This window comes from Hippopotamus amphibius, chromosome 8, assembly GCF_030028045.1.
Source record: "Hippopotamus amphibius kiboko isolate mHipAmp2 chromosome 8, mHipAmp2.hap2, whole genome shotgun sequence".
NCBI lineage: Eukaryota > Metazoa > Chordata > Mammalia > Artiodactyla > Hippopotamidae > Hippopotamus > Hippopotamus amphibius.
In genome coordinates this window covers 9,033,272-9,060,968 of record NC_080193.1, presented here as the reverse complement: position 1 = coordinate 9,060,968, position 27,697 = coordinate 9,033,272, and the positions used below count along the sequence as shown (strand labels likewise).

General features: G+C 46.5%; 2 protein-coding genes across 8 annotated transcripts in view; one reads left to right on the top strand and one right to left on the bottom strand.

Annotated features, from left to right (window-relative positions):
- Positions 1 to 1,550: 1,550 nt before the first annotated feature.
- ISCU (iron-sulfur cluster assembly enzyme) lies at positions 1,551 to 8,040 on the bottom strand. Its single transcript, XM_057746995.1, has 5 exons — positions 7,776 to 8,040; positions 6,125 to 6,238; positions 5,123 to 5,233; positions 3,513 to 3,591; positions 1,551 to 2,014 (listed from the first exon to the last, which is right to left on the bottom strand). Exons 1-5 carry the CDS (start codon positions 7,887 to 7,889, stop codon positions 1,929 to 1,931), a joined length of 504 nt encoding a protein of 167 aa, XP_057602978.1. The 5' UTR covers positions 7,890 to 8,040; the 3' UTR covers positions 1,551 to 1,928.
- A 1,288-nt stretch (positions 8,041 to 9,328) lies between these two features.
- Positions 9,329 to 27,697, top strand: part of SART3 (spliceosome associated factor 3, U4/U6 recycling protein) — a 56,205-nt gene continuing 37,836 nt past the window's right edge. For 5 of the 7 annotated variants that reach the window (XR_009055061.1, XM_057744969.1, XM_057744966.1 and 2 more), the window contains exons 1-6: positions 9,333 to 9,656; positions 17,686 to 17,812; positions 18,926 to 19,030; positions 21,909 to 22,093; positions 23,274 to 23,379; positions 24,650 to 24,774. Coding sequence is in view for 6 of the 7 variants with exons in the window: in XM_057744969.1 (XP_057600952.1) it covers positions 9,342 to 9,656; positions 17,686 to 17,812; positions 18,926 to 19,030; positions 21,909 to 22,093; positions 23,274 to 23,379; positions 24,650 to 24,774 (963 nt within the window). In the remaining variant the exon portion in view is untranslated. Of the gene's footprint in view, positions 9,657 to 17,685; positions 17,813 to 18,925; positions 19,031 to 21,908; positions 22,094 to 23,273; positions 23,380 to 24,649; positions 24,775 to 27,697 lie in introns of all 7 variants that reach the window. The other 2 variants (XM_057744971.1, XM_057744967.1) reach the window with 2 other exon arrangements.

Genomic DNA, 27,697 nt, shown 5'->3' with positions numbered 1-27,697 from the left:
TAATGCCCACCTCAGGGGGCTGTCCTGATGGGATTACAAACGTAAGGGCCTGGCCCAGAGCGCAGGCGCGCGGGGCTGCTGTAAGTGACGTGTCGGGATCTCCCGTGGAAGAGTCTACATGGAGATGCTGAGCTCCACGGGATGCCGAGATCGCTAGACCTGAGCTCACCTAAGGGGACATGGTGCCCTCGTGTGGCTCAAACTAGCTGTGTCTTTAATGGAAGTTCATACAAAATTTTCATTTCTTTTAGCTGCACGGCCACGTATTTGGAGCTTTGGGCTATTCTGGTAACATTGCCGTGGCTGTTTGTGAGCAGCTTCTGATGTGTAGAATTTAGCCTCTGCTCTCAGAGGATGTAACCGGGACAAAAATGTCTCATTTAAAAGAGTCACAAAAGAACAGTGGTGGGGAATTGCAGGGTGGCCACATATAATGAGACAAGCGCAGCCTAGAGGGACTGTGAATTAAACAGTAGAACATGCCACACAGGAAAACGTGACATGGTTCCACCCGGTGGCTCTAATCTGAGAATCTGATGAAGGCCCTGCTCTGTGGCCTTCCCCGCAGGCCGGGGGGGTGGTGGGGGGGCTTTGAAGTTCTGTTCCCTTCCTCAGAACCCAGAGGAGTTTTTTCATTTTTCTTTTTTTTTTTTTTTAAACAAAGGAGGTATATTTAAGAGAAGAGGCAGCCAGCCTATGCCTGAACATCGGGAAAAACAAAAACATCTCACTTTTGAAGCTGGAGATCTGAGTCTTAGTCGGCATTTCGGGATCACGTTTTCACTAGAAAATTGGGCCTCCGTTAGTGGGGCTTTTGGCTGGTGCGTGACTGTGGGCACCTCAGCATGTCTACCCCGGGGGCAGATGGGGTGGGAGGAACGGTGATTAGGACATGTACTATTTGTCCCCGGGCCAAGGATGGATGTTTTGAAGCTTTAGGTCACTGTACACGTGGACGGTTCCGAATGAACTACTTAAGTAGCACAGCTATGCAGGTGTGGACAAAAGTTTCTTCCCGATGGCTGGGCTTATCTGCCTCCACACAAAATCACCCAGGAGGTTCTCAAGAGTTGAGTCCTGGAACTGCCTGCCCAGACCTACAGCAGAACCCTGGGACTAGAAATCGACATTTAAAACTCATCCCTCAGGCCTCTTTATGGATTTGGTCCACAGCTTTAGGTTAGTGACCAAGCCAGCATTTCTCAGATTTCAGGATTTCACAAACTAGTCAAATTACAAAAAGAATCTTCTGGACTCACTTTGAGTTGTCAGCCTGTTATTTTGTAAAGAATGAAAAGTGAAGGCCAGCTCCTTTCATCTTCCTCCTTGTTTTAGAAAACATTAGTGACAGCTGGCTTTGAAAAAAATCTCCGTGCGGGGTCTTCACCGCCCAGTGCGCTCCAAAAGCTACGTGTCATCACCGTCCAGTATGTGAACAAACCCCAAGGGGCTGAGGACTGCCCTGTGAGGTGGGGGACCCTAGAGACGAGGCTTACCAGAGACAAACACTGTCTTACATTCCTTTATTACATATATGCAAATCTGTTTTATGTACAATACTTGGTCCTACCATATAATCTTACCAAGGCATTCGACTGGTAATCTTCCCCGCAATAGATTCAGGGAAAGTTAGATATTTGTGCACTTCACGAGTACCCAAACCTGAGACTTAACTATCGATTTCAGTTTTGAGGCCATATGCACAATGTGAAATAGACATACACTCGGTTAAGGCGATGAAAGTGAGAAGCCACAGGATTCAGAACTAGACTGTGTATTTTGCTTGTATTAGAGTTACACCGTGATGACAAATGCTGTGTGGATCTCACCGCGCTTTTATTGTAGTGCAAGGGCTTCTGAACAGCTACGTGACTGCACGGTGAGGGGGCAAGCAGCCTGTGAGACCTGCAGGAGGCTTTGCCGGGGGCTCATTTCTTCTCGGCCTCTGCTTTCTTGGGTTGTTGTTTCAGTTTATAATCAGCCAGGGCGGCCTTGATGGCATCTTCGGCCAGCACTGGAAGGAAGAGAACGAAAGAAAGCCAAAGTTTCTAGGATTTGCAGCAACAGTCGTAGGGAGAGAATCTTTAAGAGCTGAGGCAGCGGTGCTGGGATGGGCTTAACAGCCACCTCAGCGGGCGGCTGGGCACGGAGTGAGCCCCGCCGGCCGAAGGCTGTCGCCTGAGCCGGATCCTTCCTGAGGGGCGGCTCTAGGGACAGGCTGGGGGGCAAATACCCGAGATTCTAGGTTAGTCCCTTAGCCTCCTGGACAATCATGTTTTCCTGCTGGGACAGGGTGAGGGCTTTATACGTCAAGTGTCTGACACACAGGAGGGACACAACAAATGTTCGTCCTCAGCTGCCCGCACAGCAGTCAGGATAAAAGCGTGGACACTGGCGACGCTGGCAGGTGGGGCGCAGGCCGTGCCAGTTTGTGGATGGGATGGCATTTGCGGGCCGTCTCGCACTTGGGAACTTTTGTTTTGGAGCCGATATGAAAAGGGAGGCTTTGGGGAAGATAAACACGGAGAGCTGGAATGGCTGCAGAGCGCGCTGGCTGAAGCTGTCGGTACCTAGGAAGGCCTAATGAAAAGGCGGGGGTTCCTCCGGAACCATGTGAAAATGCTGACAAGCTGCGGCCCTTATTCCTCGGTACCTGCAGTTTCAGCGCAAGTGGAAAGAACCCGGGTGTCAACAGACCTCCATCCCTGCCCTGGCACTCACTTCTCCTGCGAGTCCTACCCTGGCAGGAGGCCTGGCTCTCTGCTGATTTTTAACTGATTTGGTCAGTCAACCTCCATCAATAAGTGAAGGCTACTGTTTCCCATTCCCTCCTTCCCCTAGAAGGTTGAGATTTAAAAAGCTTTAGACTGAACTGGAAAGCCAACTATAAGCCTTAAGGCATCTGGGCTTTCTCTGAGGAAAGTGAAGAGAGGGGGATATTGCACAACTGTCATTTCATGTCCACAGATGCAGACCCCGACAGTGACAGCATCTGGAAAGCAAGCGAGGAAACGCACAACAAACAGGATTATGGTGGAAGCCGCTTTTTCTCCTTTACTGGTCCCAACTTCACCACAGCAGGGTGGGAACAGCACAGATTCTGGAATCAAAGACTGGGGTTTGGACTCTGGCCCTCCCACTGAGGAGCTGTGTGACTGGGGTGCTTTAACCTGGGCCCCCGTTTCCTCCTCTGTGAGGGGGAGAGGTAATGACACCTGCTGGGGACTGGAGGACGTTTCCTGAGGGTTAGCAGTGAGGCCACGACGCGCTCGGCACGATGCCCGGCCCACACCACCCCTGCAGGACTCCCCTGGAGACGGCAGTGAGACCCTGGGGCTCCAACCCACTGGAGGTCGTGAAGACGGATGGCACAAGCTCTAACCCTCGGAGGTTATAAAGGCGGACACCACGACCCAAAAGGACTCGCCATTCCCCTGCCACAGATCAAGTGGATGCCACTACAAACTACCCCCGCTGTCTGAGCCCGCCAGCATCCTGGAGGCGACGCTTACTGGAGCAGTGCAGTTTCACAGGTGGGAGGCACAGCTCCTTGGCGATGTCCGTGTTTTTGATGGTCAAGGCTTCCTCCACCTGAGAGGCAAACGGGACAGATGGGCAGTTTTAGTGATGCTTTGTCTGGTGGGACAGAAAATAAAAAAAGGCCAAAGAGGCCCCCACGATAGGGTGTCAGGGGACGATTTCCATTTAATAACCCTGAACGGAGGACTCCCACTTCCACATTCAGGCTGCAGCTGGGCTCCTCAAGTACGAAGCGTACACACCTGCACTGTTCGGCTGGGGTGAGTCAGGTCTGCTAAGACGCTGCCAGGAGCCGGGAGCAGACCCCGGAGGGGTCTCTGAGGCATCCGCTTAAGGCCAGCGACTCAAGCCTTTTTTTAAAAGGCAGTGATTTCCTTCACTGGTTTTGTGACTATCAGCTTCTCTGCTGTCCTTATACTAAATGTTCAGAATAAATCCCATCAACTCTAAGCGTGGATGGCATCAGGGAGGTGGAAGGGGCGGCACCTAGGCCGGCAGCGGGCCAGAGCACAGTCAGCTCCTGGGAGGTGAGCTCTTGGGGCTCATCCCCTGCCCCAAGGAGAACCTTTCTACTCCAGGCGGACTGAGAAGGATGCCGGGGGTTTGTTGGGAGCCTGAGGGCATAAAAGGAGGCAGGCCTGTGTGGAACGGAGCCCTGCTGCCTTAACAGCCAGATTTCCCGGCCTGCACCCGTCTCCCAAGTCCACTAACTCCACTGAATTAAGCTTCAAATTCTGTTCCTGGAAACTCACATGCGAGGCTCTCAAGATTAGAGAAAGGCCCTCTCCCCACTTTCCGATCATATTCACGGCACCTGCAGAGCCAGGCCCTGGGAACACAGGCACCCCATCTCATTTCCTCCTTCCTTGAGGATAGTTCTGGACAAATCACTTCACAGCCACTTCCGGCCAGAACAGGTTAGGCCTCTGCTTCCTGGGCCCTGAGGAGCTTGCCGGCCAGGAGGCGCTGAGCCAGAGGGAGCCGGCGGCACGTGGCCTGGCACAGGCCTCTGTGACTCAGCTCCCTGAACCTGGGCCCTTGGGGCTGCAAAGATGAGCACCAGCAGGCTGGCTTGTCTGAGAGGTTTTAACCACGATGGGATCTGAGAAAGGCTGATTGTTGTTTCGTGAATTCTTGTGAGCCACCCGCAGTCCTTCCTTCCTCAACACAAGGGAGGAAATAAACAAAACGACAATGCTGCCACCCCCCAGACTCAGACTTCTAAGAACTGGTAACATCAGCGGCCTTGAAAAAAGCCAAAGATTTCACTTCTATTGTGTTAGAGGGGGAAGTGAGGCTCTTTTTTCAATTTAGTTAAAAACAGAACACCACTAAAACCCCCAAACAGATAAAAACAACAAAAAACCTCCAACTAAAAAACACTTAAAATTATCCATAATTTCCAATGTGGAGAAGAATTTAATAAAAATCTGGATAAGCAAAATTAAAAAGAGAGTTCTTAGACTCTTTGGGAAAAAATGATAGGTTTTTGTTTGTTTGTTAACACTAACTAGGCCTTTCCCTTAACCGAGAGCCAGGTTTGTGGGGAATGTGATTTAATTCTAATCTGCAAAAACCTTACCGTCTTCCCCTTTACCCATTCGGTGGCTAACGAGCTGGAGGCGATAGCAGAACCACAGCCAAATGTCTTAAACCTGGCATCCACGATCTTCCCCTTTTCATCCACTTGAATCTAGAAAAGAGGAAGGAGGTAGCAGCAGATCTGGTGCCGCCCTGTAGAACCTGGTGCTCTTGGAGGCCCACCGGGGCGCTCCCTAAGAGCTTAGTCCTGCTTTCACACTTAAATGTTTGGGCATTAATTACTGCGTTTCCACTGTTTCAAAGAGCTCAGTGATGAAAAGTTAAAAGGAGGAACAATGGTACAGAATTATACAGGCCTCGCTGGTAAAGATCAACCAAAAATATGCCTCTTCCTAACCCCAACCCTAGCCTGATTTTTGGCTATGAGGTTCTCCTCCCAGTTGCTGGGTCAATGTGCATCTTTAAACACTGGGAGAGTCTGCAATAAAGGTCTCTGGTTAATGCTTTTTCCTTCGGCACCAAACTACAAGTAGTGGTTCTCTCCTGCCTTGTTTCTGTTTCCCAAGATAGGCATGAAGCCCTCTGGCAGGGTGCCCACCACAGTGACGAAGGAGGTGTGGAGAAAGCTACGGTTTATCCGCAGGGCCAGGCACTACCTGCATGTCGTCTCCAACGTGGGGGAGGTTTGATTTATTGCGTTTCCTGTCTCTTTGGGGATTGCTAACTGCACGGTTGTGGTTTTCCTGTGATTGGTGAAATTCACAAAAGATCTTACTTAGCTGAAGTTGGAATTTAGGCTGATTCAGTGAGTACAAAAGTGAGATCAGTTTACTGTGTCAGAAAGGGTCAGCGTAGTTTACTAGCATGACTAGGACTCAGCCCCTGCTTGAATCATTTATAACACTGACTTGTCCTACCTCATAGGAACTGAGATGGGGACCAGATGCGATGCGGTACATGTAAACGCTAACTGTGAACTACGGAGCACTGGTCAAGCAAAGGGGTCACTGTCACGACCAGTAAAGATGGAAACCAGGGGTACCTGTAATTTCATGACATCCCCACACGCTGGAGCCCCCACCAATCCAGTTCCAACATTTTTAGATGTCTTATCAAGGGACCCCACATTCCGGGGATTTTCATAATGATCAACAACCTGAAACGAGAGGGTGAAGAGAAATCACAATCACTCTTTTCTGCTGTGGGTCCTCCCGACTTTGATGGCAAGCTCCTCAAAGTCAGCAAGCTGAACCTGGCAGGGCACCCCTAAATGCCACATTTCACCTGGGTAGGGATTCAGAGATTTGAGATACTGGAGAAGAATCAGCAAAATCCTGTCTTAACTCGCAGGACTCTGAACCGCAAATAATTACCTGAACTTTAACCACCCCAAGGCACCAGACTTGGGCTCAAACAGCATTTTTTTTGTAATATCCAAAGGAAATCCATTCTCAAAGGATAAGGATTGCTGTTTGAAAATCCTAAAAATAAGTATGGTCCAGAAATGGAAGGGTTTCTCAGAAGCTTTAAAGAGAATGCTACAGGAGGAACAAGGCTGTGGAATAGGTCCATTACGATCTCGTTACTATGTTGCGGGTCCCTGAAATTTCTCTGGTGCAGCAGCGCACCCCGGTGACGGAAAGGCTTGCGCGCGCCAATTCATTCCGCGTGTACTGTCAACAACACGCAGCCCTGGGTCGGGCAGGAGTGAGGTCAGTGGGCAAACGCGCACAAGCCAGAACAGAATAAACATCTGTTCGAGCTGGCACACGGAAGGCTTTCAAAACCTTGAAAAGGTTTGTCTCCCAGTTAGCAGTAAGCATCCCCATCTTTTAGCCCCCTGCCCCACCTATCCGACCACGGAGTTTGACTCCCAAGCCCAAGGACCTACAAGATAATATCCAATCTGGACTTTCTGCCCTGGGTTGATTTACCGCATTCTTTAGTTAACCGGTTCCCCAGTGAGAGAGTCTCCTTTACACCCCCGGAAGGTAAGGGCTGCAAACTACGCCCCTCTCTCTACTCACAGCTCACCACCACCCCAGACAAAAAAAAACAAACAAAACAAAAATAAAAACATTGTGACTGTTGGTTACATGTCCGTCTCCACTCGGAGGCTCTGAGCTCCTGCGACAGGAACATCACCCCAAGTGGCCTGCACGTGCCGGGCATGTACGGGGGGGCGCTGCTAAGACCCCATCTGACACGTGGGGAAACGGGTCCAGCACAGGGCGCTGACTTGCCCCAGGTCACCTGGCCAGGGCAGTGGCCGTGGCTGAAGCCGGACCCCGCGCCGCTGCGTGTCGGGCTGGCAGGTCACAGCAGGACCCTGCGTCCCGGGCTGTTGGTGGGGTCTGAAGGCTGGATGCACGAGATCGCAGCCAGCAGCCGGGCCCACGGGCAGCGGCCACTAGATGAGCGGGAGCTGTCATTCTTGTTGCAGACGCGGGTAGTGCCCCTGCGCAGCCAGGGGAAACTAGTCCAGGCAGACGCGTGCCCCCTCCATCGGGGCCGGGGGCGGCCGGTACCCTGGGCCGCAGTGCGGGTTCCCGGGCCCCGCGGAGCCCGGCGGCCACTCCTCCTTATAGGCCGGGCCTCCGCTAGGACGCCTGAGTCCTCTGGCTCGTCCTCGCACTTCCGGCCCCCCACCCCCGGCCGCTGCGGGCCCCTCGTCCGCTCCCGCCCGCCCCTACCTTCTTGTGATAGAGGCGAGCCGGAGCTGACAGCTCCCTGGCCGGCAGGCGCGGGGCCCGGAGTAGCAGGGCCGACGCCGCCCGCCTCAGACGGCCAGCTCCAGCCGCCGCCATCTTGCGGGCTGGCGCCTGCGCAGGTCGAGCGCGAGACCGAGCGGCGGGGCGCGCGAGCGAGTCGGCTCCCGGCTGGGAGCGCGCGCCCTCTAACGTCCCGGCGACTTCGCGCCTGCGCCCTCCCGCTCCGCGCACGTGTGAGCGCTTTGGTCCCGCCTTGACTACGCCCCTGCCGGGCGGATTGGGCGAGGAGCCCCAAGGTCTGGAGTCTCAGGAGGGTTTGTCCTCCGCGCTGGGTTCTGGATCTGAGGGGTCTGGGGCTAGAATTGTGGACCCAAGTTCGCGTTCACAAAGCCCACCGCCGGAACGCGCAGAGGATCAACCTAGTCCACCTTTCTTAGCCCTATTTTGCAGCTTAGGAAGTTGAGGATCAGAGTGGTTTAGTAACTTGTCCTAGGTTGCCCAGAGCGTTAGACTCAGTTGGGATTTAAACTTCAACAATCCTCAGTTAGAATCCCTTTTCTGCTCCTAACTGGCTGTGTGATCCAAGGTGAATGACAGCGTCTTTCTAAACCTCGGTTTTCTCTTTTGTACTAATTCAAGGACAATTCTTTCATCCACTGAGAAAATATGTGTTGAGCATCTTTCTGTCAGGGCGCTTTGGAACCCACCGAAAAGAAAAACAGACATGATTTCTAACGTAATTAAACTTGCTGAGGGAGAAAGGTGATAGACAGACACACCAAGGCTTTCCTACCCCCCAAAATGGGAAGCTTAAAGAAACGAATACTTTTAAGAAGTGTATGTTTATATCTCTATTTCTATAGAAAAGCAAACTGTCACAATTTCTATGACAAGACATGGCAATGAAGATATTCCAAGTACATGTTCACTAATGTAATTTATTAATACTGGTTTGCAGAATGTGATCCTCGAAAACCAGAAAACTCACACGTGTATTTAACTGCTGGGCATCAGGCATTACATAAAGGGGAGGAATCTCCTTGGGAAGTGCGTTTTTCTCATGAATGGTGCAATCGACCCTTCCCCCGAGAACCTGGACTTTTCTCTGTGTTTGAGGCTCAGTTGCTGGGGCGACTGAACTACGCGCCAGGTCAGAAGAGGCGGTAAGGGAGGAATTTATTCCAAGAATCATTTAGACCTTCTCAAGATGGCGCCAAACCCTTCATGACAACCATCACGTTCCCTCCTTGACTTCCTCTTTGGCTTCCACTTCCTGTCTAAGGACCCAACTTATGTCCGAAGTTGTGGCGGAACACATGCCCTGTTAGTTTTTTTTCTCTGACGAGAACTATTAAAAGTATATTTAAAAGTATATTAAAAAGAACATGAATTCCGGGTATTTCGAGATTTCGCCGTCATCCGAGGCTCACAGTTGCTCTCTCGGTGGCAGGAGAGCGGGGTTTTGATCAGGCGCACGCTGCGGGCAGCCCCTACTCCAGAGGGTCTTCGGCGGCCCAGTGAGGACCCGGGAGTCTCGGAAAGCGCAAGATGGCGACGGCGGCCGCAGCATCGGCTTCGGAAGCGGAGGCTGAGCCCAAGGCCGGGCCCAAGGCCGAGGGAGAGGAGGAGGAGGCTAAGGCGGCTAGGACTAGGAGGAAGGTGTTCTCGCGGGCCGTGGCCGCCGCGACGTACAAGACCGTGGGGCCGGAGTGGGAGCAGCAGGAGGAAGGCGTGAGTGAGAGCGATGGAGATGAGGAGTACGCCATGGCTTCCTCCGCCGAGAGCTCCCCCGGGGAGTACGAGTGGGAGTACGACGAAGAGGAGGAGAAGAACCAGCTGGAGATTGAGCGGCTGGAGGAGCAGGTGGGTGTGGGGGTGGGCGGCGGGCTCCTTCCCTCAGGTTCCCAGGCCCTGGCCCGCCTCCCTAGTCCCCGGCGGTAATAAGGTCGCCAAACTGCAATTCATCAGCGCGGCTCCCGTCCTTCGAGCGCTTACTGCTCGCCAGGTGCTTTGCAACCGTTGTCCCATTGAACCCTCGCAAGAACCCGGTGGAGGAAGTAGTGTATTTTATGGGAGGAAACTGAAGCTCCTGGTGGAGGGAATTCTCTTGCTCAAGATTGCACTTCGTTCAAGTGGCGAGTCAGGCTTTGGACTTTGAATCGACTCCAGAACTCCAGCTCTTAGCCACACCGTTCAGCTGTGTCCAGCTAGAAATAGAATTCTGTTCCTAAAAGAGAGTTATTTGCCTGTAGGAATGACGGCGATGATGAGCCATGGCGTGTTAGGGAAACTAGTGACCATGACGGTGGTAACGAAAATGAGAAGGGAGGGATTTCAGCGTCTGGAGACTAAGGCCCCAGTTCTAGCTCTTCCACACCTGCGTGCACTCGGGCCCGTTTCTTAAAGTTTTTGAGCTTCGGCTTTCTCATGTGTAAATTGGGAGAAACGATTCTCGCAGGTAGAATTGATATAGTGGTACTTAAAGCCCCGGTGATTAAATCACTCGTGGCTACGTGATTTCTGATCTGTACCCTTATGGGATACAGGTGGTGGTATCTCCTGTGTAATCCAGGATCCCAGCAGGAAACAGGTGGCTCATTCAAATTAGGAAGGTTTGAGGAAAGGTGGATGAAGGGATTACTGTGTATAAATAGGGCGGGGAAATCAGGCGTCAAGGCTGCGTACCCCAGGGCTAGTAACAGCAGGGCCTTTGGATGTCAACCTTTAGGTCTGAAAAGGTGATGGGAGTGACTGGTTTTCCAAAGAGTTGTGGAGAGAGCATCTGAGAGAAGTTGAGACATTTGTTCCACGGGTGCAGCCCCAGTTTCCCATCAGGGATTGGAGTGGAGAAGAAGGACCCTGACCTGCCTGCCTGCCTGCTCTCTCTCTTTCTCCAGACAGTCTGCTGGTGCCTTCTGCTGGGCAAACCCGGCTGGAAGCAAGAGAGCCAGAGAGCCAGAGAGCCCATCGATGTGGTCCACACGGTGGGTCCCAGGACAGGGAGGAGAGAGGGTGGAGTGGATTTGGAGGAGCAAACAGATGGAGCACATTGTTATTTTACAGATGAGGAAACCAAGGCTCAGAAGGAATGATGAAGTGATTTGGTCAGAGTCACTCATCAGGGGATTTGAACTTTTCAAGGTTGTCTGTGGACCAAATGCCCCACTGGCTATGAAAATGATGTGAGGTTGTTAGCCTGGGTTTCTCACTTAACTGTGCTGGGTGTGAGATTCCTTATAACATCCCCTCTGGAGGTGATGTTTTTGTTAAGTAGTGAAACAGTTGTATCATCTCTTGGTAAACTTTTTCCACTTGTCATCCCATCTGAACCAGCTGGGGGAAGGCAGGTGGTTACCCATTCTGCTTTTTATAAATAAGAACGCCAGAGTCCATTCAGTCTTTTATTCATTCAGCAAATGCAGTGTAATACGAGGTGCCCGGCTGTCTGTGTCCCTGTCCTGGTGGAAATGTGTTCTTCTGGCCTTGGGCCTTTCAATAAGCCGTTAGCTTACGCGGTAGGGGAAATAGGATTACCTCTTTAGGGTAAGAGGATGCTTGGAAGCAGAGCGATTAAGTACTTCGTGAGGGTACCCAGCTTACTAGAGAGGAGGATGAATCAAGGCGGAGGTCTTCTGGCTACTGGTGTTGTGCACTTGCCAGCCCTGCCTCCGGCCACCAAAAGTGACCACACAGGACGGGATCCAGCAGGTGATAGTGAATAGAAGAGCCTCGGGCTCTGTTCTCTTTTTCTGAGGTCTAGAAATGGACTTTTACGATTTTTCCAAAACTCCCTACCACCTCCGAATCCCACGGCTCCTGCTGTAACGCGTCTCCTGGTGGAGCGTGATGGTCAGTAACTTCCAGAGAGGCCTGCGAAACACTCAGCCTTGTATTTGCAAATTCCAGTTCTCACCCAGAGCGTATTTTATGAAAGCTTGCAGTTAGCGCTGGTATCTGTCCAGGTAGCAAAAGCGGAGATTTCCCACCATTCGATTTGTGGCCCAGAACTAAAAGTGGCACCTCGTGGTGCCTTACAGGTGGTGTCAGCGCTCTGAGCCTGTTGTCCCAGTTGGCAAAGGGAGGGCTGTTGTGGAGCTTAAGTGACAAGGTGTGTAAAGCTCCGGGCAGCGTGACACACAGTAGGTGCAGTGCCGAGACCTGCTCCCTTCTCCTTCCCCTCCTTTTCCTTGATTGCAGCTGAGTGTCCTCTCCACCAGGCCTCTCTGTCGCCTCTCTGCCCCGAGTCCGGGCCCGGGTCTGGGTCCAGGTCCAGGTCGTGCTGTTAGGGAGTTAGGAAATCAGTTCGCAGAGCGCTTGTGCATTGGCTAAGCCGCCTCTTTCTTTCAAGCATCCTTTGTCATTAATGATGTTCTGAGACCAGACCAGACTAGACTGGCACATGTGCTCATTTGTCAGCACAGTTGAACTCTCTGGAAGGTCTCTTAAACGCATGTCAGTGTGCATTTAATGTACATACTCTCAGAGCACCTCTCCATATATAATGTCTTCAACATTTGAGCCTAAAAATCAGAAGTTTAGACCAAAAATCATCTTAGAGACAGTTCCTGTACTTCAGTGACTTTTGTTATGTTTCTCTTCTGACTGCCCGTGGTGTTCGAGGGAGGGGCGCTTGCATAGACATTACTCAGGCTAGGCAGGACTCGCCCACCCCTGTTAATTCTCAGAAAACATGTTCAGACCCAGGTGTGTTGCGAGTGATGGGGTGACAGGGAGAACTGTGCCTGCTCCTTCTTGAGGATAGTAAATTTTTCATGGTCTTCGCTTCTTACACTGTTGTTACTTGTGTGGCACACCTGACAGCCAGTTTTGAGACATCAGTGTGTTTCGGCAGTCCACTTGAGATCCAGAGGTGTACTCCAGCGCCTTCCGGTACAGACAGGGAAGCAGAACCGGTGGAGGTTAGAACGCTTGTGTCCTTCCTGACCTAGTCCTGTCCTTTTCCAGCTCATCATGTCATCATGGGGTGGGTTCAGCCTGTCAGGTTTTATAAATTATGAGCAGGAAAACATTGCTAAAAGATTTTTTAAAAGATTACTGATCATGGGGTTCTCTGTTATTGATTCTTCTTTACTATCTATTTGCCTGTAATTTGATACATACAAAGCAGTTCACATCTCTAAATTGTAAAGGATGGTAATGAGATAAACACCCTTGCTCCAAGAGTGGGGACTTCATAGTACTGCTGCCGGTCCCTACAGCTTCTCCCCGGTTCTCCTGCCCTGCCTTGACCCCCGCCCCTGCCAAACCCAGGTAACTACTTCCTTGATCTTGTGTGCTTCCTTCTCTTTTAAAGTGTATAGTTTTCCCCCATAAAGCTTTTAAAAAAGTGGATGGTGCAGTGTGTAATCACCTGGGAGTGCTTTCCACTCAGCAGTGTCTCTGAGATTCAGCTGTATTCCTTGTAGCTGCAGGTTTTGACTGCTGTGTATTCAGTACACCAGGGTGGGAGTAGCCTACAGCTTCTCAGTTCTGGCATTTGAATTGCTTACAGTTTTTTTTCCTATTACAACAAGCTACAAGGAACATTGTTGCTGTTAAACTGTGCCACTCTTGAACCCTGTAAGAGTTTCTCTAAGTCAGTATTTTTCAAACTGGGGCCATGGTCATGGGTCGTGAATTCATCTCAGTGGATACACCCAGTGCCCCTCTGTGATACACTTTCTGTGTGTGTGGGTCTGTTTCTGGGCGCTCGCTAGTGTGCTCTTGGTCACTTTGTCCTGTGTCAGTTCCACAGTCTAACTCATTACTGTCGAGACAGATGCTCCTGTGTGTAGGTTAATGCAACAGCTAGTGTCTAGATTACTGAGTAGATTGTCAGAGGGCAGTGTTAGTTGAATGAGTTTTAGGTCATGTGTCATCTCCAGAGAGGGAAATATTTTTTGCTGAAATGTTGGTGGCAGATGTTGGAAGAGTAGATGCTAGTCTGGTCTTGGTGTATAGACTTGATGTAACCCCATACGCCAACTCATTTGAAAGCTTTTTAAAAAAAATCAAACACTTCGTTTTGAGGTAATTGTAGGTTTTCCTGCATTTGCAAGAAATAATGGAGACAGACCCTGTGTGCCCTTTACCCAGGTTCTCCCCGTGGTGACCGTTTGTGAAACTCCAGTGTAAGCTCACAACCCACGTATGGATGTTGACAGAGTCAACACACAGATGGGCTCTGTCACCTCCGGATGCCTCCTGCTGCGCTGGCAGGGCGGCAGCTCCTGACCTCTAGCATGCACTAATCTGATCTCCATTTCTGTAGTTTTATCACTTTAAGAATGTTATGTAAATGGAATTATATAGTATGTAACCTATAGTGTGTAAGGTTTTTTCACTCAGCGTAATTCCCTCAAGATTCCTCTGAGTGTGTGTTTGGTAGTTGGTTCCTGTTTGTGGCTGAGTAGTAGTCTGCAGTGTGCGTGTCCCATGGTTGGCTTACCCATTCACCCATTGAAGACCTCTGGGTTCTTTCCAGACTTGGCCATTAGAAATAAAGTTGTTGTGCACATTCTTGTATAGGTGTTTGTGTGAACACAGGTTTTCTTTCTCTGGAAAAGTGCCCAAGGGTGCACTTGCTGGATGATGTGGTAGTTGTGTGTTGAATTTTATAGGAAACTGCCAAAAACAGTTTCCGGAGTTGCTTTGCCCATTTTGCATTCTCATCAAGCAGTGTATCAGTGATCTAATTTTTTTTTGCATCTTCTTTGGTATTTGGCGGTATCACTGTTTTTCCTTTTGGCCATTCTGATGGGTCTGTAGGGATAGCTCATCGTGGTGTTGGTTTCTATTTCCCTGACCGCTAATGTTGACCAATATCACGTGCACATACTTGCTGTCTGTGTCCACTTTGGAAGTACATGTTGGTTCATGTCTTTTGCCTACTTTTATTTTATTTGGATTGTCTTTTACTGTTGAATTTGGAGTTATATCTTTTAGATATGTGGTTTGTAAATTTTTTTTTGCATTCTGTAGCTTGTCTTTGCATCCTAAGAGTCTTTTACAGAGCAAAAAGTTTTAATTTTGATAAAGTCCCAACTTTTTGAATGTTTTTATCATGAATGGTTGTTGGAGTTTGTCAGATGCATTTTCTGTATCAGTTGAGATCATGATTTTTGTTCTTCAGCCTCTTACATAGTGGAATACAGTGATTGATTTTCAAAGATTGAGCTAGCCTTGCATACCTGGATATAACTCCCCTTTAGTCACGGTGTGTAATTCTTTTTGTACATTGAATTTAGTTGTATATATTTTCCTCTCTACACTGTGCTAGGTGCAGTCCACTTATTTTGATTTGCTGTATTTTCACTTTCACTCACTTCTGTGTATTGAATATCTTAAATATTCTTTGAGATTTCCTTTTTGACCCATAGATTATTTGGAAGTGTACTACTTAATTTCCAAGGGTTTAGAGATTTTCTTACTGTTATTGATTTCTAGTTTGATTCTGTTGTTACCAGAAAACATACTCTGGATGATATAATTTTTAGAAAATTTGTTGAGGTTTGTTTTATGGCCCAGGATGTGGTTTCAGTGAATGGTCCTTTGGGCACTAGAGAAAAATATGCATCTGTTACTGTTGGGTGGAGTATTCCCTATAGGTCAGTTAGATCATGTTGGTTAATGGTGTTGTTGAGTTCTTTTGTATCCTTGCTGATTTTCTGTTGCTGAAATGCGGGGGTGGGGGGGCGTGGGGAGGAGTGTTGAAATCCGCAGTATAATTGTGGCTGTGTCTGTTTCTTTTTTTAGCTCTGTCAGTTTTTGCTCCATCAATTTTGAGATTCTCTTGTTTGGTGCGTACACTTTTAGGGTTGTTTTGTCTTCCTGGTGGGTTGATCCTTTTATCATTATGTAATGCCCCATTTTATCTCTGATAATTTTCTTTGCTCTGAAGTCTACTTTATGTGGTGTTAATATAGCCACTTTTTTTTAAAGAACTTTTATTGAGATACAGCTAACAGACAATAAACAGCATATATTTAGAGTGTACACTTTGGTATCCCAGTCTCCCAGTTCATTCCCCCCCAACCCTCCCTGCTTTCCCCACTCAGTGTCCATATGTGTGTTCTCTACACCTGTGTCTCTATTTCTGCCTAGCAGACTGGTTGATTTGTACCATTTTTCTATATTCTGCATATATGTGTTGATATACAATGTTTGTTTTTCTCTTTCTGACTCACTTTGCCACTTCTGCTTCTTTTTGAGTAATGTTTGCATGTTGTATCTTTCCCCATCCTTTTACTTTGAACCTACCTACATCCTTGAATTTGAAGTGAGTTTCTTGTAATCAGCAGAGAGGTGGGTTGTTTTTTTAATCCACTCTGCCATTCTCTGCCTTTTAATTAGTATATTTAGACCATATATTTGTAAGGTAATTATTGATATGTCTAAAGCCTGACATTTTATTTTTTCTGTTTGTTTCCTCTATTTTTTGTTCTTCTGTTACTGTTTTCTTGCCTTCCTGTTGGTTACTTTAACATTTTTAGAATTCCATCTTGATTTGCTTATAGTGACTTTTTTTTAATTTAATTTAATTTATTTTTTAAAAGTATTTGTTTATTTTTGGCTGCTTTGGCTTCGTTGCTGTGCGTGGGCTTTCTCTACTTGTGGTGAGAGGAGGCTACTCTTCATTGCAGTGTGTGGGCTTCTCAGTGTGGTGTCTTCTCTCATCATGGAGCACTGGCTCTAGGCACGCGGGCTTTGGTAGTTGCGGCTCATGGGCTCAGTAGTTGTGGCTCGCGGGCTCTAGAGTGCAGGCTTAGTAGTTGTGGCACATCAGCTTAGTTGCTCCGCAACATGTGGGATCTTCCTGGACCAGGGCTCGAACCTGTGTCCCCTGCGTTGGCAGGTGAATTCTTAACCACTGTGCCACCAAGGAAGTCCCAATAGTGATTTTTAGAGTATTGCTTTAGTTTCTCAGTGGTTGTTTTATGTATTACAGTATATTTGACTTATGTGTTATCTGTGTTTTATGCCTGAGTGAAGTGTGGAAGTCTTCCCATTTAGGTCCCTTTACCATTCCTCCTTTTAAATGTCATCGTTTTGGGTATCGGGTAGTCTTCAAATTTTTATTTCCATTATCATGTACAATTTATGAAACTCATGAAGAGAAGGATCATCTGTTGTACTTACCCATATTTCTACTCTTTCTTCCTTCCTGGTGTTCTGAGATTTCTCTTATTTCCTTTCTGTTTGCAGAAATTCCTTTGGCTGTTCTTTAAGAGTCAGTCTGGTAGTGACAAATTCTTCTAGTTTTCCTTTGTCCCAGATGTACCGTAGCTTTGGAAGCAATTATCTTAACTTACTTTTAGTTTGAAAAGTTTGAAATATAAAAATAAATCTTTATGTATCACTCAGCTTTATCAGATACCAATCTGTTGCCATTCTTGTTTCTTTCAAAAGGGATTTTCATTTGTTTGTTTAGTACAAGAAAAGAGCTCTTACTGATGTACATGACATGTGCTACAGGGTTGATACTAAATTCCCTTTCAAAATCCTCGCAAGAACCTTATGAGCTAGAACCTAGTGGTATATCCCATTTTACAGATGAGGAAATGGAAGCTTGGAAAAGTTAATAACATGCCTCAGGTCACACTTTGTGTTTGTTTTTTTGTTTCACTAGAATGTTTCCTGTATTTCAGAGAGAACCCAAGTGTGTTTTGACAGGAATTGGTGTTTGAGTGAGCTTTACATTTATTATAAAAAGCCTCTCTCTTGTAGATTTTTCTCCCTGAGGGTAAATGTTGCCTTGCTATTTTTGTGGCTCTCCCGGATTGCACATATTTTGTGTTTGTGGCAGATGTGGGTCATCACTAGTGGTGAAGAAAGCTGAGTTATTTTGATGATGGCATTTTAGATTTCAGCTTCTGTCGCTTTTTCTTTTAAGCTGTCTATCAACGTCTATGACTACAACTGCCACGTGGACCTGATCCGGCTGCTCCGGCTGGAAGGGGAGCTTACCAAAGTGAGGATGGCCCGCCAGAAGATGAGCGAGATCTTTCCTTTGACTGAAGGTAACATTTCCACAGTCAGGCTGCCTTTATAAACACAGAGAATTGAAGACTGTCGTTTTCTTTCAGTGCTAAAAGTAGGACATGCTCCTTATAGAAAATTTGGAATGTTTAAGTATAGTGGAAAGAAGAAAGTCCATCATCCATAGTCAGCGATTTTTAGTTTATCGTCTTCTACTGTTTTGCTAAACATAGTTGTGGGCATGAAATACCGACTCCTGTTTCGAATCCTGATTTCTTTATCCTAACGTTATGATACAATATTTCTACGTAATTAAACTCCGCCCCCTTCCCTTTCTGTTTCCCATTCTAGTATTTATGTGTTTAATCTGTTCTCTCAGGAACAGATAATTGTAAATGTATTGTAACTAACCTTTCATAAACAGTTTTTAAATGTTTCATACCTTATTTGTTCCACAACAGTTGGGCATTTAGATTATTTCTGTTTATTTGAAACATAATTACAGGGAGCATCTTAGTAGTTAAATCTCCATGGATATACGTAATTGATCTTTTAGGGACAAGTTGGAAAACACAGGTCCTAGATCCAGCTCTGTCCGCTTCTCCCTCCCACAAAGCATAAGTGCTGAGTTCAGAAGCTGAAATCAGATTGCCTGGCTTCATGTCTTTCTGGCTGTGTGACCTTAAGCAAATTATATAAACATTCTAAGACTCAGTTTTTGCAGCAGTAAAATGGGGATAACGGTAGAGTCTGCCTTGTAGTACATGGATTGGACGAGGCATTCTGTGTGCAACACTGAACACGTGCTTGGCATGTCTTAAATGCTTAGGTAGATGCCATTGTTGTTAATGTCACTGTCACCTATCTCACAGGATTTTGACAAAGATTGAGTGAGAAAATATATAAATACTTTGCAAAATATAAAATGCCCAGCAGCTTGTAGGGCTATTATGACTTAGTGATTTGATCTTATTCGGAAGCGTAAACTTTCTGTGTGCTTGGTGCAGGTTTTAAGAATTGAATTTCTGTGAACTGGGTCAGGTTGTATAAGGTGGATGAAACATTCGCATGCTGACGCCTTGCAGTGCAGTCCCTGCTTTCAGTCCGCCTTCTATGCGGGGGACGGTAACGCAGGGGCCCCTGGTGTCTTACAGAGCTCTGGCTGGAGTGGCTGCACGATGAGATCAGCATGGCCCTGGATGGCCTGGACAGAGAGCACGTGTACGAGCTCTTCGAGAAAGCGGTGAAGGATTACATCTGTAAGTTCCCTGCGGGCTCTTCCGGGGCCATCTGGTGGGCTTAGCTAGTATCACCTGCTGCTGTGGATCGTGCTGTGAGGTGCTGGTATCCAGCAAAGAGCATTCGTCCAGTGATCAGAAAGATTGGAGTTCAGTTATTATTATCATGGTCTGTGGTTTTCAATTGAGGCTTTTGGTTTTAAAATGCAAGTAGAAGAAATATTTGAAGGAAAGATGTGAATATACGCACCTCCAGCAGTTATCTGGCAGGGAGAACATACCTGGTATTTCTAGATGACTGAAACTTACCTTTTACACATTGAATGGATTTTTAGAAGCTTTGGACAGAATGCTTTCTGTTCCCTCCCAATAGTAAAGAACTTAAGTTTTTAATTTTAAAATTATGATAGATGTATAGGAAATTGCAAAGGTAGTTCAGAGAAGTCCTGTGTACCTGGTTGATCCAGTTTCCCCCATTGTCTTATGACCATAGTACAAACTCAGCACCAGGAAATGGACCTTGGTACAGTGTGTGTGTGTGTGGGTGGGTGGGTGGGTGGGTGGGTGGGTGGTGTGTGTGTGGGGTGTGTGTGTGTGGTTCTGTGAGACTTTATCCCATCACTGCATGGAGATGCAGAACCTTCCATCACGGCGGAGATCTCCCTTGTCTGCTGGTCTTGACATGTTACCTGTGAAGGTGCCGTGTGGATGCCTTACCTCACTGTAAATCCTGTTTGATGGTATAAATACCTAAATGTTTTCTCTACGTACATTTAGGACTGTATCAGACAATGCCATGGACAAAATGTTTTTAATAAAAATTCAAAAAATTTTACCTTTTTCGTCACATGTCCCTTTCCCCTGCCTGATTTTCCTTACTCCCTCTGTGCGCATCCCCCTCGTGAGAAGCATTGATACTTAGAAGGTAGACTGTCCTGAGGGAGGGAGTGTTCTCTGTACCTTTACCTGCCAAGAAGAATTGATCAATTTTCTACTTTTTATAATCTGAATAAGGAAAATAATAGATGTTTTGTGACTGTGAAATGATGCCGAGTGTGCTTTTAAAAGCTGTTCTTGAGCCTCTGCTCTGATGCCTCCCATTTGGCCGCTGAGAAACTCCGACGGAGTTCCACATGCGTGACGCTCCCGTGTCTTCTGACGTTCCTGATACCCCTTTCTCACGTCGCAGAGTCATGGTCAGCAACTCCAGTTCTCTCTCCAGGGACCTTTTTCCCTCCCCGGGCTGTGATGGTTGTCGGTCCCTTATGGCTCTGTCAGTGCCCTCAGGCCCCCGCGGTTCCTGAGTGTTGATGTCAGTATGCTGTCTCCTTCCACCAGCATGTCTAAGAGGCCAGATAACCACGCTTCTTAGATTATGTCTCATAAGTAGTTTTGAGTAAGGGCCTGAGGGGTTCTCGTGTTATTTTTAGGAGCTTTAGTGTATGGAAATTGTGTCACTTGTTTTGCCTGCTGCTTAGTTTTTAACTGTGTTTTGCATGTTTGGAGATGCCTGGTGTAGACTTTTTTCCCTCAGTGTGCCCTCAATAGTGATTTCAGGCTGCCTGGGGGGTGTTCAGTGTGCCATTTAATATGACCTTTTGGCTCTTCAAAGATTGTGAAAATTGGGCTCCTGGGTCTTTGGGGGAGCCTCGTGCAGAGGCTTCATCCTGTGTCGGAAGCTGGGATTTGGTGACACCTTCTTTTCTTTGCCTCTCATAGTCATCGTGGACTCTGCACCCTTGAGTTTTCTGCGCTTAAAGTACTGTTCACAATATTTGCTCCTCTCTAGATAATGTAAATGTTGGGAGGGGCCGTGATGTAATCTATCAAAAGTTACCTTCTCTGTAGAGGGGGAGCTGTTTCATAGACCCTCTGTACACTTGACGAACCCTCAGTAAGGGCTTCAGCTCCAAGAGCTAGTTCATTTCCATTTTTATTTTGCAGCCCATATGGCAGCTCTGTACCAGTAAGTGAAAACAGAGTAGCTAACAAACTTTTAGCTAAATTCTTTGAAATAAACTTGTTTCATTGAAAAAAGCCTCAGGGAAACACAGCATAATTTTCACATTGGGTTTATCTTTTTAGTATTTTTATTTTACAAGGTGTATAGCATTGAAAATTATTTTGCTCTCTCTGGAAAGTGACTTAATAGGCAAAATGTATACAGTAAGAGGGACTTCCCTGGCAGTCCAGTGGTTAAGACTTTGCGCTCCCAGTACAGGGAGCATAGGTTCAGTCCCTGGTCGGGGAACTTAAGATGCTGTGTGCTGCATGGTGTGGCCAAAAAAAAATGTATACAGTAAGAATCAATGTATTCATAAGGAGTTTAATTCACTAGTCTTGAAGCTGCAGGAGTGAGTATATAGAAAGTTTAAAAAGAAAGTAAGAGAAGCAAGGCAACCGGGTCTTTTGTTGTTTTTTTTTTAGAGATTTAAAATTTCGAGTTATGGGATTGGTGCGTTTAATTTTGTTCTTTCACTTTGACCAGAAGGCTTAAAAATGAATCAAGATTTAAAAGTTGAAAAATTCTAGGCTTTGCAGTCTTTCTGAAGATTCACTCAGATTTGTAACTGTTTTCGTTGAAATCTGTTACTAGGTTCCTTCAGTTTTAATAAGTAAGCTTTATAATCAGTCCTATTACGTATCACCACCTGGCACCTAGTGTGTATGTTGTCGGAGCTCACTGCTTATACCTAGTAGGAACAGTACGGTAGACTTTGCTTTTAGGCTGCAGTGTTGGTGCAGGTAACTGGGACGCTTGTTGGGTCTGCTCTTCCCTTTCTCCGTGAATGAGTACTTTTTTGGTGGGGTCGATTCTCCTGTTCTGTGTCAGAGCAAAAGTTTTGATGTTTGGGCATTTCATATCCTGAGCTAATAATAGAACGCTTCTCATTTTTAGGTCCTAACATTTGGCTAGAGTACGGCCAGTACTCGGTTGGCGGAATTGGTCAGAAAGGTGGCCTCGAGAAAGTCCGCTCTGTGTTTGAAAGGGCCCTCTCGTCCGTTGGGTTACACATGACCAAGGGACTCGCCATCTGGGAGGCTTATCGCGAGTTTGAAAGTGCCATCGTGGAAGCTGCCCGGGTGAGTGACCAGTGCTTGCCTTTTCCCAGCCAGGGCTGTCTTCGTAAGTGATCTTGGAAGAACACAGTTAACAAAATGGTCTTTGCGTATCACTTAGTGGGTTGGCAGTAAAGTAAATAAAATTACGAGTCTGTGGAATAGCAAGAATATATTCTTTGACTAAAAAGCAGATGACCCTACAATTTTTTCTTGGTATTTAGAAATCCTACTCTGTTAGTTATTGGTTCCAGGTGAGTGTAAAGGGATAACCAAGTTGCTCCAAAAAATATTATTTTTACATATGTATATCTGTATATGTATGTCATGTCCCATAGTAACTGTGAGAGATTTGACCCCATCATAAATGCATTTTTTTTTCAGAACTTTTATTGAGATACAGTTAACATACAATAAACTGCATATATTTAGAGCATACAATTTGGTATCCCAATCTCCCAATTCATTTTTTAGACTAGACTATGATTTATAGAATTTTACAGTCCCCTCTCCAGTGTCTCTTTTCCACGACATGTGTCACCACAAAGTTGTTGGCACCCAGTGAAGGCCTCGACTATTAGACCACTGTGATGAAAACAGCCCAGTCCCTTCTCGGTTGTGTCGCTGCTGAGAAACGTGCAGTGGTGCCCTCGCCCCGCCCTGACTGAGGCGTCGGGGCTGAGCCTCTGGCTGCCGTGTGCGGCGCCCCTCGTGGACTCGGCTCGCAGGCTCCCCTCAGCCTGCTTGCACCTTCTGGCTGCTGTACTTTCACTCAACGCTCTTCCTTCAACTGGGAGTCTGTGTCCTTCTCTTGCCAGCTCCAGAGAGCCTGCAGGTGCGTCCCCAGTGCCAGCTCCTCCAGGCGTCTTTCCTGATTTCCCCCCTTCGTAGTAACAAAACTCAGCCCTAAAAACCAGCTTGAAACAAGCCATGATCCTTTGATCCTTGTGAAACGTTGCTTCTCTGATGCTCACGTTCTGTCTCGTTATAGTCATTTGGGGACATTGCTTAGATTCCTTCTTGCTCTCTCCCATCACACTTAGTAGAGGTGATGTTTACTTTTGAGCCTCCTGAAGCATTTGGGACAATACCTCATGTATAAGAGGTCCTATGAATTTTTTTAGTGTGAACTAAAAATGTGCTGAAATTTTTTTTTAAGTAGAAGAACCAAAGTTTGTCATTTACTACGAATTTGCTTCTTTAGCCCATAGCTGGCTTCCTTTCCCCTTTTGATCGGGAACAAACCTTTGATTCACAGCTGGAGAAAGTCCACAGTCTCTTCCGGCGACAGCTGGCGATCCCACTCTATGGTAAGAGAAACTGACCCGTCAACAGCCAGCTCTTCGTGGTTCTTAGAACGCTTTGGGGCATGTCATGTGGTTAGGCCTTTGCTGGCATCTCATGAGGCAGATGTGGCTGGTGTTCATCTTCTCACTGGACAGTATCACTGTGGACAAGGCCCTGGGGAAAAACGTTTCTTGAATTGTTCCTGCTCAAGAGAATTAGAGGGTCAGAGGCAGGACTAGAAGCATATTTCCTGACTCCTAGTTTCCTGTGTTAAGACATTGTTGGGGAGGCAGAGATAGGGTCTCTGAAAGGAGTAGGGAAACTGACCCTCCGTGTTTTCTGGGGGAACTTTATTGAATAAGAGTTCCGTTATGAGCATTTTCTCTGCAGGAGGAAGCTCCATAACAGAGTGGAGGCTATGCGTGGGCTTACATTAGTCTTCCGTGGAGGTGATTGGTTCAGGGACGCGGTCGACTGGAAGTAGTTCTGTCTGAATTTCTTCGGGGGGTGGGGGTGGGATTGGGAAGGATTCTCCTTTTGTGTGGAACACAGTTTGGCAAGCCATGCCTTTGAGCTTGAACGTGAGCAGCGCTGGGAGGACTGCTGAGCGTGGGAAGAGTTGGGTGCCGCTGTCTTGTTTGATCTCTGGGTGTGGTCACACATCGCACACCCTCAGAACCTCTGGGCAACTTTATTTGAGCCCAGGCGTTGTTTCTCTTTTTGCTTCCTGGTTTATTTGGATTTGATCTGACAAGCTGTGCAGTGGCTCTGCAGTCGAATCCTTGGGTGACATTGCAGGAAACGCTGTAGCTATGCTGACTTGTAGATTTCATCTCATGCACCAGTGTGAGGCAGGGCAGCGTGGTGAGTAGAGCCTGGGTTCAAAGCCTTGTTCTTCCGTTACTGTGGCCAGTCGATGTAACCCTCTGCTTGTGTTTCCTCATCTACAAAATGGGGATCATGGTAGACTCTGCCTCACAGAGCTGTGAGGATTGAGTGAAGTAGTGGATGCGAAGTGTTAGAACATAGCAAGCAGTAGGTAAGAGTGGTTAAAGCGTTGCTGTTAGTTTCATTTACTCTGACTGGTTAACTAGTTGGTAGGACCGCCTGGGGCAGTGCTTTGAGGCAGTCTAAGGCCAAGTTAGGGCTCAGCAGAAGAGCTCAGGATTCCATCAGTAAGAGCCCTGTGGCCACAGATGTGGGAGGGGCCCGTGGCATCTGAGTCTCAGGGTTTACTCTGTGTTGGTAAAACCCAATGGCAAGACCCATGGGGCTGAATCTGTCTCTCAATAGATATGGAGGCAACCTTTGCAGAGTATGAAGAATGGTCAGAAGACCCCATACCAGAGGCGGTAATTCAGAACTATAACAAAGCACTGCAGCAGCTGGAGAAATATAAACCCTATGAAGAAGCACTGGTAAGTGTTGGCCTCTGTTACAGTAGACGTCTCTTTACAGAGTTTTCCCTAATCGATAGTTGCAAGTAAACCAGTATCTTTAACGTTTGTTTTATTATGAAATATATAGTGTATAAATGTATACATTCAGTTTACATCCTAATAATAAAGTCAGCGTCCGTGTACCCATCACCCAGGTTAAGAAATAGCGCATTGCCAGTACCTTAGAAGTCTCCTATGTGCCCCTCTCCGATTGCCTCCTCTTCCCTCTCCCGAGAGGTAATCACTTTCCTGACTTTTGTGATAATCATTCCCTTGCTTTTCTTTATAGTTTTACAACCGATGCACGTATCCTTAATATATTGTTTAATTTTGCTTGTTTTTGAACATATATATAATGGAATCATGCTATATATTTTCTTTCATTCAACATATTTTAGGGTTTTACTCATGCTGACAAGTATAGTTACAGTCTGTTTTCACTGCTGTAAAGTTGTCTGTGTATAAACAATTTATCCATGTTCTTAGGTGATTGGGTTGGTTCCAGTCTTTTGCTAGGGGGAGTAGTGTTGCTCTGACCATTCTCAGACATGTCTCTTGGGACATGTGAAAAGGAGTTTCTCTAGGGTACGTATGTGAGAGTGGAATTGCTGGATCCTAGGGTGATGCCGAACTGTTTTCCAGGCTATCAGTTGCTACTCCCGCCAGCAGTACCCAAGAGTTCTCATTGCTCCGCCTGCCTGGGATATTGACATATCTAAATTTTAGCCAGTCTGATGGATCTGAAATTGTAGTTTTAATTTGCATTTCCCTCGTTACTAATGAAGTTGAGCACCTTTTCACACTTATCGGCCATTCAGATTTCCTTTTTTTTTTTTTTATTTTTTAAATTTTTTTTTTTTTTGGGGGGGTACACCAGGTTCAGTCATCTGTTTCCATACACACATCTCCGTACTCCCTCCCTTCTCCGACCCCCCCACCTCGAGTTCCCCCCACCCTCCTTGCCCCAGTCCTCCAAGGCATCTTCTATCCTCGAGCTGGACTCCCTTTGTTATACAACAACTTCCCACTGACTATTTTACAGTTGGTAGTATATATATGTCTGTGCTACTCTCTCGCTTCATCTCAGTTTCCCCTTCACCCACCGCCCCCTCCCATACCTCGAGTTCTCCAGTCCATTCTCTGTATCTGCATCCTTATTCTTGTCACTGAGTTCATCAGTACCATTTTTAGATTCCGTATATGTGAGTTAGCATACAATATTTGTCCTTCTCTTTCTGACTTACTTCACTATGTATGACAGATTGTAGTTCTATCCACCTCATGACATATAGCTCCATCTCATCCCTTTTTATAGCTGAGTAATATTCCATTGTATATATATGCCACATCTTCTGTATCCATTCATTTGTTGATGGGCATTTCGGTTGCTTCCATGTCCTGGCTATTGTAAATAGTGCTGCAATAAACATTATGGTACAAGTTTCTTTTGGGATTATGGTTTTCTTTGGGTATATGCCCAGGAGTGGGATTACTGGATCATATGGTAGTTCTATTTGTAGTTTTTGAAGGAACCTCCAAATTGTTTTCCATAATGGCTGTACCAACTTACAGTCCCACCAACAGTGCAGGAGAGTTCCCTTTTCTCCACACCCTCTCCAACATTTGTTGTTTCCAGACTTTGTGATGATGGCCATTCTGATTGGTGTGAGGTGATACCTCATTGTGGCTTTGACTTGCATTTCTCTGATGATGAGTGATGTTGAGCATCTTTTCATGTGTTTGTTGGCCATCTGTATGTCTTCTTTGGAGAAATGTCTATTTAGGTCTTCTGCCCATTTGTGGATTGGGTTATTTGCTTTTTTGGTATGAAGCTTCATGAGCTGTTTGTATATTTTGGAGGTTAATCCTTTGTCCGTTGTTTCATAGGCAATTATTTTTTCCCATTCTGAGGGTTGCCTTTTAGTCTTGTTTATGGTTTCTTTTGCTGTGCAAAAGCTTTTAAGTTTCATGAGGTCCCATTCATTTATTCTTGATTTTATTTCCCTGATTCTAGGAGGTGGGTCAAAAAGGATGTTGCTTTGATGTATGTCATAGAGTGTTCTGCCTATGTTTTCCTCTAGGAGTTTTATAGTGTCTGGCCTTACATGTAGGTCTTTAATCCATTTGGAGTTTATTTTTGTGTATGGTGTTAGGAAGTGTTCTAATTTCATTCTTTTACATGTTGCTGTCCAATGTTCCCAGCACCACTTATTGAAGAGGCTGTCTTTTTTCCATTGCATACTCGTGCCTCCTTTGTCAAAGATAAGGTGCCCATATGTGTTTGGGCTTACTTCTGAGTTCTCTATTCTATTCCATTGATCTTCCTTTCTATTTTTGTGCCAGTCCCATACTGTCTTGATCACTATGGCCTTGTAGTATAGTTTGAAGTCAGGAAGCCTGATTCCACCAACTCCATTTTTCCTTCTCAAGATTGCTTTGGCTATTCGGGGTCTTTTGCATTTCCATACAAATCGTAAGATTTCTTGCTCTAGTTCTGTGAAAAAATGCCATTGGTAATTTGATCGGGATTGCATTGAATCTGTAAATTGCTTTGGGTAGTACAGACATTTTCATGATGTTGATTCTTCCAATCCAGGAACATTGTATGTCCCTCCATCTGTTTGTGTCGTCTTTGATTTCTTTCATCAATGTCTTAAAGTTTTCTGCATACAGATCTTTTGCCTCCTTAGGCAGGTTTATTCCTAGGTATTTTATTCTTTTGGTTGCAATGGTGAATGGGAGAGTTTCCTTAATTTCTCTTTCTGCTCTTCCGTTGTTAGTGTATAGGAATGCAAGAGATTTCTGTGCATTAATTTTGTATCCTGCTACTTTACTAAACTCATCAATGAGTGCTAGCAGTTTTCTGGTAGAGTCTTTAGGGTTTTCTATATATAATATCATG